A 12,609-nucleotide genomic window follows, 5' to 3' on the forward strand; every position below is an offset into this window, starting at 1 on the left:
ATCAGTTTCGGAGTCCAGCACAATATTACGACTTACAATTTTTTGTTGAAAAAAGGTTTCAAAAATATAGAAGAAGCATACAAATCAATCAAAAAAGGTAAAATTAAAAAAACATCAAAAATGGTTTAGGATTTGAAGATTAAGACGTTTTTTGAAAGAAAAATACAGGGGGGAGCGCGAATCGTGTCGGTGTGTGTGTAGTAGGGAGCTAGAGAACTACTCCGAGACCACTGTAAACGATATTGGTGAAAGTTCAAGACGCCGGGAGGATAGTATCTGCTCGGGGGTCCGGCATAAAGCCAATAACATCGCGGAAGAGGGTCGGGAAGGGTGACAATTCCATCGGTTCGGTTTAGTATACTTTTCATCCAAAACTGGGGGTGGTTCCGAAAATATAAACAAAATTTAAGTGGAAGGGTAATAAATGAGGGTATTGAGATTGAAAAAAGATATGGTATATGTTGAGGACGTTATTAATGATAAAATGTTTATTTATAGGTTAAGGATAATGATAAGGGGGTGTAGATAGTGTATAGAGCTGTATTTAATGTTGATAAAATGGATAGTTTTGTTTGTGTATGTGGTGAAGGAGATTGAATTGTGGTTTATGGGTTGGGGGGGGGGAAGGTAAGAGTGTATTGGTAAGATGGGAATGTTGGATGGGGAATTTGTGGAGGAGAGTGAGTTTTGGGTTTGGGTTAATATTATTTTTATATATTATATATTTAAGTGAAGGGGTGGGGGGGGGGGTTGAATTTGATAAGAGTTAATTTGGGTATATTGGTTGGAATATGAGAGGAGGAGTAGGGGGGTATAAGTGTTTTAAGAGGCTTGTGTTTGGGGGGAGATGGTGGGGGGATGATAATATATTGGAGTGGAGGGTAGGGTGGGGTTTGGGGGTTTTTGGGGAGATAAAAGAGATAAGGGATATTAGGGGGGTGTTGGGATATATATTTAGGGATGGGGGAGAGATGTAAGGGGGGGTAATATTTTTTTCGTATTTTTTTTGTGTGTGCAATTTTTGCTATCCCCCTTTGGGTATGTTGTGCAAAAGATTCACGTTTTTTTCTCTCTCTTTGTAGTGTTTGCTGTACATTCTTTTTTTACTCTATGGTGTAGAGTTCAATTTAATTAACTTTGCAAGATATATCAGTGACAACGTCGAGGAAATGTAATTTGGCATTGTCAGCAAGAGTTGTTACAAACAGCAAAAGAAAAACATAATTTACTTGATTTAAATTTTGTAACATTAATGACAAGCCGTGTTTCTTCAGTGTACAAGCAAAACTACGAGGGGTGTTCCACAATATTCGTTTCACATGTGTTTCGTCAGATGCAGCAGTGCAGCCAGACTCCGGAACTGAGAGCGAGGCGTAATGAAATCGTTCAAATGAAATTCACAAAATTTGAATAACAAATGGCGGGGGAGTAATTTACACATCCATCCCGAAGCGCCCACCCCCTCCCACTTCTCCACATTGACGTTGATGATGCAAATTGAGTAGGAATTTGGAATGCGAGGGGTTCATCGATTGGAGATTAATTTCAAAATAAAAACGCTTCAATGAATCGAGAAATTCTTGAATAGGTATTTAGATTGATTTAATTAAAAAAATATATTTTTTTTCAAAATTCCTCGCATTGAGGCACCCCTCGCGAGCAGACATCCCGAAGGAGCAGGACCATCCCGGAGTCTCTTTATGGCGACAGACAAATCAGAAACAGCAGCACACATCATGTAAAACACTTAACCGTTTGCCGCTCCGACACTCTGCCGGTGTGTGTTGTGCGGACTTTATCCACGGAACGTGTTTATGTCCGTTGCTGTTTGAGTGTTTAGTACGGTTAGTGCTAACTTGCCTCATTGACAAAATTGACAAAATTGACAAAATTGACAAAATTGACAAAATTGACAAAATTGACAAAATTGACAAAATTGACAAAATTGACAAAATTGACAAAATTGACAAAATTGACAAAATTGACAAAATTGACAAAATTGACAAAATTGACAAAATTGACAAAATTGTCAAAATTGACAAAATTGACAAAATTGACAAAATTTACAAAATTGACAAAATTGACAAAATTGACAAAATTGACAAAATTGACAAAATTGACAAAATTGACAAAATTGACAAAATTGACAAAATTGACAAAATTGACAAAATTGACAAAATTGACAAAATTGACAAAATTGACAAAATTGACAAAATTGACAAAATTGACAAAATTGACAAAATTGACAAAATTGACAAAATTGACAAAATTGACAAAATTGACAAAATTGACAAAATTGACAAAATTGACAAAATTGACAAAATTGACAAAATTGACAAAATTGACAAAATTGACAAAATTGACAAAATTGACAAAATTGACAAAATTGACAAAATTGACAAAATTGACAAAATTGACAAAATTGACAAAATTGACAAAATTGACAAAATTGACAAAATTGACAAAATTGACAAAATTGACAAAATTGACAAAATTGACAAAATTGACAAAATTGACAAAATTGACAAAATTGACAAAATTGACAAAATTGACAAAATTGACAAAATTGACAAAATTGACAAAATTGACAAAATTGACAAAATTGACAAAATTGACAAAATTGACAAAATTGACAAAATTGACAAAATTGACAAAATTGACAAAATTGACAAAATTGACAAAATTGACAAAATTGACAAAATTGACAAAATTGACAAAATTGACAAAATTGACAAAATTGACAAAATTGACAAAATTGACAAAATTGACAAAATTGACAAAATTGACAAAATTGACAAAATTGACAAAATTGACAAAATTGACAAAATTGACAAAATTGACAAAATTGACAAAATTGACAAAATTGACAAAATTGACAAAATTGACAAAATTGACAAAATTGACAAAATTGACAAAATTGACAAAATTGACAAAATTGACAAAATTGACAAAATTGACAAAATTGACAAAATTGACAAAATTGACAAAATTGACAAAATTGACAAAATTGACAAAATTGACAAAATTGACAAAATTGACAAAATTGACAAAATTGACAAAATTGACAAAATTGACAAAATTGACAAAATTGACAAAATTGACAAAATTGACAAAATTGACAAAATTGACAAAATTGACAAAATTGACAAAATTGACAAAATTGACAAAATTGACAAAATTGACAAAATTGACAAAATTGACAAAATTGACAAAATTGACAAAATTGACAAAATTGACAAAATTGACAAAATTGACAAAATTGACAAAATTGACAAAATTGACAAAATTGACAAAATTGACAAAATTGACAAAATTGACAAAATTGACAAAATTGACAAAATTGACAAAATTGACAAAATTGACAAAATTGACAAAATTGACAAAATTGACAAAATTGACAAAATTGACAAAATTGACAAAATTGACAAAATTGACAAAATTGACAAAATTGACAAAATTGACAAAATTGACAAAATTGACAAAATTGCCAAAATTGCCAAAATTGCCAAAATTGACCAAATTGACAAAATCGACAAAATTGACCAAATTGACAAAATTGACAAAATTGACAAAATTGACAAAATTGACAAAATTGACAAAATTGACAAAATTGACAAAATTGACAAAATTGACAAAATTGACAAAATTGACAAAATTGACAAAATTGACAAAATTGACAAAATTGACAAAATTGACAAAATTGACAAAATTGACAAAATTGACAAAATTGACAAAATTGACAACATTGACAACATTGACAAAATTGACAAAATTAATTTTCTGTAATTATTATTTTTTTGGCAACACTGTTTAGTACATCCTAAACGATCGACTATAGCGCACTCTGCCTAATGCCGCAAAGGTCTTCATCGAAATCATTCCACGACACCTTTGTCTCTGTATATGTATGCGTCGTCGTCGTCGTCTGTACAACGCACTTCTGTAGGGGATGTAAAATGTTCCCGCGGGGCATGACTCTTCCGAGAGCCTTTCGTTGCGAAACACACGTGCCACGGCACTGGGACTTTCAACACCAAAGTTGGATGCTGATGAGGATGAGGTTTACCTTTACCATGCACGTCATATGAAAGTTTCGAGTGCGTGATAATTATCAATCTGTTTGCTAATTGCTGGTTTAATTAGTTTTTTAAATAAATAACTGGCAACCCTACCCGTTTTTCGGTTCGTTGAATTACGAAAAACGATTCCCAAAGCGGGTGTAGGAAGGTTTCTAACGCGCTCTCGCCCATGTGGGAACATTTATTTGCATGTCAAAAGGCGTTCCAGCTCTCCGCACTCGACTGAGGAGATGCAGACTGGACTCGGGACTCTCTGTGGCACACGCAACGCCTGCTCTGCCGGAATAATAATCAGATCAGTTTCATGAAATTTACATTTCTCGATTAAATTTTCAAAAGGTCCTATCTGCATAGGAAACCCATGAGGGATAGGTTGTTTTGAAAATTTAATCTAGATTTCAGCACACTGAGTGCTAGAACAGAGCCTACTATTCGTTTGAAGAGGGCCCCCGTTCTGGCTGTGTTTGGAGAGGAGCCCACCTTCCAGCGCACACTTGGATAATCGATTGCAAACGTGTCATTTTGTGGATTATGTATACGAGATGAGTGTTAAACGGGCATCCGACTTTTCCTCCCCAGAGGGACCTATCGTCATCACTCAGCTGTGCCTCAGCAGTGGTCAACTTCTAGGTGAAAAGGGCTGGAAAGCGGGGAAATGATCACAAATTGAATTTTCCGCAAAACCGAACCGAACTGGTGGAGCCAGGACTCGGAGTCGGTTTCCTCGATTAGCTGCAGGGTCGGGGTCTCCGGTCAGTTGAGTGCTCGTTTCATAAATTTGAATGTTAAATTGGCGCAGCTCGTTCGGTGCCGGCGTCGGGCTAAAAGTTCTTCGTTTAACCCCGGAGGATCGACTTGAAAACTTTAAAGCGATTTTCGGGTTCTTGCTCCACAGTTGCTACAGTACCTTTCCTCTTTTTTTTTATTACTTTCAAAGTGGCTCAACAGATTCTGGCTTCTTATATTTACCTCTGGCTAGCTCATAAAAATTGAACGAGGACGTGCTCACTCGGAAACATATTTAATATTTCCGCTTCCGCGCCCTGTTTGGAGTCAACAGTGCGGATCATATTATTATGAATATTTTATATTCTTTTTGACATTTTTCAACTATTTCCAATTTTGTAAATTTTCGCAATTTTTGCCTTTTTTGTCAATTTTTGTAAATTTTTGTAAATTTCAGCAATTTTTGCATTTTTTTTCAATTATTGCATTTTTTGCACTTTTGCAACTTTTGCAATTTTTGCAATTTTTGCAATTTTTGCAATTTTTGCAATTTTTGCAATTTTTGCAATTTTTGCAATTTTTGCAATTTTTGCAATTTTTGCAATTTTTGCAATTTTGTCAATTTTGTCAATTTTGTCAATTTTGTCAATTTTGTCAATTTTGTCAATTTTGTCAATTTTGTCAATTTTGTCAATTTTGTCAATTTTGTCAATTTTGTCAATTTTGTCAATTTTGTCAATTTTGTCAATTTTGTCAATTTTGTCAATTTTGTCAATTTTGTCAATTTTGTCAATTTTGTCAATTTTGTCAATTTTGTCAATTTTGTCAATTTTGTCAATTTTGTCAATTTTGTCAATTTTGTCAATTTTGTCAATTTTGACAATTTTGTCAATTTTGTCAATTTTGTCAATTTTGTCAATTTTGTCAATTTTGTCAATTTTGTCAATTTTGTCAATTTTGTCAATTTTGTCAATTTTGTCAATTTTGTCAATTTTGTCAATTTTGTCAATTTTGTCAATTTTGACAATTTTGTCAATTTTGACAATTTTGTCAATTTTGTCAATTTTGTCAATTTTGTCAATTTTGTCAATTTTGTCAATTTTGTCAATTTTGTCAATTTTGTCAATTTTGTCAATTTTGTCAATTTTGTCAATTTTGTCAATTTTGTCAATTTTGTCAATTTTGTCAATTTTGTCAATTTTGTCAATTTTGTCAATTTTGTCAATTTTGTCAATTTTGTCAATTTTGTCAATTTTGTCAATTTTGTCAATTTTGTCAATTTTGTCAATTTTGTCAATTTTGTCAATTTTGTCAATTTTGTCAATTTTGTCAATTTTGTCAATTTTGTCAATTTTGTCAATTTTGTCAATTTTGTCAATTTTGTCAATTTTGTCAATTTTGTCAATTTTGTCAATTTTGTCAATTTTGTCAATTTTGTCAATTTTGTCAATTTTGACAATTTTGTCAATTTTGTCAATTTTGTCAATTTTGTCAATTTTGTCAATTTTGTCAATTTTGTCAATTTTGTCAATTTTGTCAATTTTGACAATTTTGACAATTTTGTCAATTTTGTCAATTTTGTCAATTTTGTCAATTTTGTCAATTTTGACAATTTTGTCAATTTTGTCAATTTTGTCAATTTTGTCAATTTTGTCAATTTTGTCAATTTTGTCAATTTTGTCAATTTTGTCAATTTTGTCAATTTTGTCAATTTTGTCAATTTTGTCAATTTTGTCAATTTTGTCAATTTTGTCAATTTTGTCAATTTTGTCAATTTTGTCAATTTTGTCAATTTTGTCAATTTTGTCAATTTTGTCAATTTTGTCAATTTTGTCAATTTTGTCAATTTTGTCAATTTTGTCAATTTTGTCAATTTTGTCAATTTTGTCAATTTTGTCAATTTTGTCAATTTTGTCAATTTTGTCAATTTTGTCAATTTTGTCAATTTTGTCAATTTTGTCAATTTTGTCAATTTTGTCAATTTTGTCAATTTTGTCAATTTTGTCAATTTTGTCAATTTTGTCAATTTTGTCAATTTTGTCAATTTTGTCAATTTTGTCAATTTTGTCAATTTTGTCAATTTTGTCAATTTTGTCAATTTTGTCAATTTTGTCAATTTTGTCAATTTTGTCAATTTTGTCAATTTTGTCAATTTTTTCAATTTTTATGTATAATCCTTAATTTTTCGAGCTGCACTGTTCAGGTGCACCGCATAAGAGACCGCTGCACGGTGTCTTAGAACTGTTAAAGTACAAGGCTCATATGGAAGATGGTGTGCCTTCTAGTCTGCACAAAAAAACGCTCACTGAAGTCAGTTAGGTCCAATGAAAAGACATGAACTTAAGGTAACCAAATAAGAGCATACACATATGTTTCAGGGAAGTCTAGTAGAAAAAGTTTGGGCAAGAATAAATCTTGCAAAGTGTTTTTTGCATGAGTTTAAAACATAAATACAGTGCACATTGTGCAATTCTAATGATTATAAATCATCTCCGAGCTACAGAGTGTAATTTAATGTGAAATATTACGATTAATTCAACGTAGTAGAGTTCCTAAAAACCGGTCTATTTTAAGCTACCATTCAAGCATGAAATATGAAGCTCAACAAATCTTACCCAATAGAGGAGAAAAGCAACTCGCGACAAAATTTTGAGGCTAGGAATTTTGACAGGTATGAGTTTCATAAAGTATTCGCCTCCTTTTCTCTCCCACAGAAAAACTGGGAACGAGGTAGCTGTCAAACTAGGCCAAAATGTTAAAGTCACTCACAAAATGAACTTTGAGTGATTTGAGTTCATTTCTGACGTCACGATTTTCTCCCCTATTCTCACTGATATCACTTTACCTGTGCCATTGATCAATTACAACCATTTTCATCCCCCTCCCTCGCTATTAGTCAAAATTGTGACGTTTATTTATAGAAAACAAAGAGATATCGCTGCGACTAACAGCCCCAAAAGGTCAGAAATTCAATCCGCTCCCTCCGGGGATCTCCCCGGTACAACCGATCCATCAATATCGATGATAATTTCTTGATTGATTTATTTCCATTCAGTGCGCCTGCCAGAACCAGATCCAAGACAGCCAAGCATCCAATCAACCGTACGACCACATCCCAGCAGGCGAGTTAGGGGAAATTCCTCCGGTGGTGGAAATCATGGTTTCCTTCGCTCAACGCCGGGAACGCCACTCGACAGTGATTCAATTAGGGACCTATGGCAAAGCACAGCAGGCGACGCCGACGACCGCCTCAAGATATCCCATGTCTACTGGGATGGGTTGCTCTCGCTCGCTGTGTGATGGCTCAAAGGCTGAGAAAACAATACCCAAAGATGAATCATCGTCGGCGTTGAACGGGGGGTGAGGCTGGCCACGAAAACCGCAAGAAGTGGTTCGACTTTCGATGGTTCTTAACCGCGCGGAATGATGACTGTCATAAATTTAGGCCCCATCTCTTGAGCATTTTGAGGAAGTCATTCTTGGGTGAAAGCGCCGATGGCTTTTCCCGGAAAGCGGAAAGTGACAAATTGAGGTACACTTAATGGGCTTTGGATTATTGGAAGGTGGCTTGGGAATCCAACTGTCAAAATTGGCCAAACTTTGTTTTTCATTAAACACACAATTTAATTAAAAGTTATCATTGAATAACCAAACAACCGGGAAAACTGTTGCAGCCACAACAAAAACTTGATACTTTCCTTATTGCCAAATTTCACCCACTCCAAAAAATACATAAAAAATACAAAGCAGAAAACCAACTTTCCACGATACAGCAGTGCTGCCATCCTCCGGGGAAATGAAATGCATGCTGCATGAAAAAAAAAGCACGAATCGCAGTAGTCCGACTAAAGTTCGAGGTTGCTGAGGTTAGGATCAAAAGCCAACGAGATGACTTTTCGGGGTTATTCCCCGACTTTTTGCTATTGTTTCACTTGGCCGCTTCCTTTCTTATGCAAATATTTTCTTTTCGTTATTTTTCTTCTGTTCTGTTGCTTTCTTGGCTGGGGTGTCGGGAAAATCTTCTGCGTCCCCAAGCACCAACTATCAGAAGTTGTTCAGGATTTGGCGATGTTCGGGTGGTGTGAAAACGCCCGGAAAACTAGTTTGTGTTTAAATAATAAATTTGATTTCATAACAGTTTTTATAGCAATTTTTTAACATTTTTAAAGGGATTTCGGAATAAATTATGACTATTGCACTGTTTGTTTTGTCTCCAGGCTGGATATTTTTGCTGCAGTTGCGTCATTTATGACGACTTCTAGACGGCTTAAATATTGTTCCGTAAAAAATATAGTTTCATTCGTTTCGTGAATCATCCATCACATTTCACCCAATTGCGCAATTCTCGAGCTAGAATCGGATTGTCGCCAGCTTCGCTGCGTTAGATTGCCAGCGACAATAAAAACAAGGATGTTATTTCGACTGTTTTGCAGACTTCCAGGCGCCGCGACAGTTTGGCGCCGCCAGCTGCGATTGGATCGGTGCCACGGTTACTGGCTTTTATGGAAGCTAGAACCATGATATTTTTCAAATTTCTTTTAAGAACTCTTTGAATTTCGAGATATAATATCAATAAATATATAATCGTTTTAGCTGCTCGGTTTTTTTTTCAGCTATATATTTAAATCCACAAGCCACATCATGAGGAAAATAGGTAAAACAGTAAAGAATAAATCCGAACCATCTGTCTCAACGGCTTGAAAGAAAACCTCATCAGCCAAATGGCGTTCAATCATTACACTGAAGACGACCCCCGCCCAAGGGCGTGTGTCTTCTTGGCCTGCCCCACAAAGCTGTCGATCCCTTTTCAGCGAGTTTAATCAAATTCATGAGCATAAAAAAAGTACAATAATGATGATGATGATGCACTTAAGTGATTTTTTTCCTGGCCTGAAAAGCTGCTACAAAACGAGATAGAGATTGTGACTCTACTTTATCGAAGAGACAGAGAGGAAACTCCACGACGTTCGGGTGCCCGATGGTCATTAATCTTGCTGAGCCACGTACTAGAATACTGGTGACAAGGAGCAAAGGGAAAAGGGAAAGAAAGCATGCTCGAAAGTGCTCGACGACACAAGATTATCCTCCACTTTTTGTCCGGATTTCCCACCGCCCCGACCTCGCTCCTATCGTAATGCGCAACCGAACCATGAATGGCGAATAAGTTTATTTTTATGCAAAACGATTTGCGGGTTCAAGAGTCCTTTTTTGTCCGTCTTTGCTTGAGTGCCCCATCATCTAATGACATTGTTAGTCCATGAAATGATAAACAGCGTGCTCCCGTGAAGAACATTGAGTGGTTTTATTTTTAATAGAAATCATTGCGATTGTTAGTTTATCTTGATGGCAATGAGAAATACATATTAAAGGACCGGCGAATTTATTGTTTTCTTTTTTCAAAGTTTTTAATTTACAAATCCAATCCTGCAACAACATGATTGTAAGAAATGCCTTAAGAAGTTACATACATGTAAATCGGCAAAAATGTCAGAGTTTGGTTTAAGCACATACTTAAACTTTTTTCAAAATCTGTTTTCAGGGCATTAAACTATACATTTTCATCTATTAACAAAACAAATTTGAAGACATTTGGTTGGATCATTGCCGAGATATACACTGAAATAAAAAAATAGTACCCAATTCCTTTATTCTAGGAATTTTGCCTCTTTTCCTTATTTAGTAATCGGGTTTTTTGGATTACTTAATAAGGAAAGGAGCCAAAATTCCTAGAATTTAGGAATTTGGTACTTTTATTTTTTTTCAGTGTAGCTATTTGAAGTCAGCGGTTTCAAAAAACGGTTGCCACAATATCTCAACATTGCTTCGACCAAATCGGCTCAAAATTTTGATGAAGACTCGTTAAACCGGTCCCGTGTGATTTTCAAAAAGTTTATTTAAAAAAAAAGATAAAAATATTTTTCTGCTTTTCATATAAAATATCGCCAGTTTTTGAATTTTGTTTTTTTTTTTAATTCAAAATTTCATAATCGGGCTTCGTCGTGCACACGGGATATGTCTTGGGAGTCTTCACCCAAAATTTCAGCCAATTTGGTCCGTCCCATCTCGAGATATCGTGGCACCCGTAAATCAACTTGGTGTTCAGAGAAAAACGCTCAGAAAGTTAGACAATTTGCTTTGCGCATGGCAAAATTCGGAGCTTAAATCGTCTCTCACTCAGTTAAATCATGAAATATCTTTATGAAACTTTCAGGAGTGATTGAAATTCACAAAATAAAACACAAGAACTCAACCATTCGTCCTGGCTGCTTGCCCAGAACTCCCAAAATGGCCTAATTGACCATAATGATCAAAAGGTCATTTGACCTAAGCGTCAAAAATAACTAAATCTCTTTCTACAAACGACCAAAACGAACAAAATTTTCAAAACGACCAACTTTAAAAAATCGATCGAAATGACCAAAACGAGTAAAATTACCAAACGACCAAAATTACTAAAAATCGACAAAAATAACCTAACATTACTAAAATTACCAAATTGACCAATCGAGTAAAATGACAAAAAAGACCAAATCGACGAAAATGACAAAAATGAGCAATTCGACTAAATCGACCAAAATTACCAAAATGGCTAAAATGATTAAATTACTAAATCGACCAAAATAACCAAAACGACCAAAATTACCGTATAGACCAAAAGATTAAAACTACCAAGATGGCCGAAATGACTCAATTAACCAAATCGACCAAGATGGCCAAAATTACCAAAACGGCCAAAATGAGCAAGATTACCAAACAGACAAGATTAACCAAAATGACTAAATCGACCAAAATTGCCAAAACGACTAAAATTACCAAATTGAAGAAACGGTCAAAATGACCTAAATGGGCAAAATTACTAAAATGACCAAATCGACCAAAATTACTAAAATTACCAAATCGACCAAAATTACCAAAACGGCCAAAATGAACAAGATTACCAAATCAAAAAGGTCAACCAAAATGACCAAATCGACCAAAATTACCAAAATGACCAAAATGACAAAAATTACCAAAACGACCAAAGTTACCAAATTAGAGAAACGGTCAAAATGACCTAAATGACCTAAATGGCCAAAATTACGAAAATGACCAAATCGACCAAAATCACCAAAATGACTAAAATTACTAGCAAATCGACCAACATTACCAAATCGACAAAAATGGCCAAAATTACCAAAACGGCCAAAATGAACAAGATTACGGTCAAAATGACCTAAATGGCCAAAATTACTAAAATAACCAAATCGACCAAAATTGTCAAATCGACAAACATTACCAAATCGACTAAAATTACAAAAATGACCAAATCGACCGAAATGACAAAAATTACCAAAACGACCAAATGAATTTTGGAAGATCTTAAGAGATATCCCTTGATCCCAATTTTAAACCAAATCGGTTAAGGTTAAAGGGTTGCTGTTGAAGGTTGTATGGGAAAAATTGAAAAAATGTATGGGGAAATGCAAACATTTCAAAATTCAACCAAAAGGTGACGTTAAATGTGACGTTAACTTTGTCGAAGACGCAAAACGATCCGAGTGATTTACAGAACACGTTTTTGTATGAAAAGATTTTGAATTTGACGATCTAAAGCGACCCTTCAACCTGAACAGATTTCGCTCAAAATTGTCAAAGTTACTTATTTTTGCCTAATGAATCCCCAGTCATGACGTTCTAGCAGGATTCTAGGAGACTTCTTGCAGAGCTGGATATTCTTACAGCATTCTAGCAGAAATGTTCCACCGTTCTAGCAGGATTCTGACAGAACCAGCTCTGCTAGAATATTTCGTGACTGGGTCGAATC

General features: G+C 34.5%; 1 protein-coding gene across 1 annotated transcript in view; it reads left to right on the top strand.

Moving 5' to 3' along the window:
• Positions 1–8,169, top strand: part of LOC120422524 (uncharacterized) — a 43,759-nt gene extending 35,590 nt beyond the window's left edge. Inside the window, exon 5 of the mRNA XM_039585982.2 lies at positions 7,861–8,169. Coding sequence (XP_039441916.2) covers positions 7,861–8,169 — 309 coding nt within the window. The remainder of the gene's footprint in view (positions 1–7,860) is intronic.
• The last annotated feature ends 4,440 nt before the right edge of the window (positions 8,170–12,609 follow it).

Source organism: Culex pipiens, chromosome 1 (assembly GCF_016801865.2).
Source record: "Culex pipiens pallens isolate TS chromosome 1, TS_CPP_V2, whole genome shotgun sequence".
Taxonomy (NCBI): domain Eukaryota; kingdom Metazoa; phylum Arthropoda; class Insecta; order Diptera; family Culicidae; genus Culex; species Culex pipiens.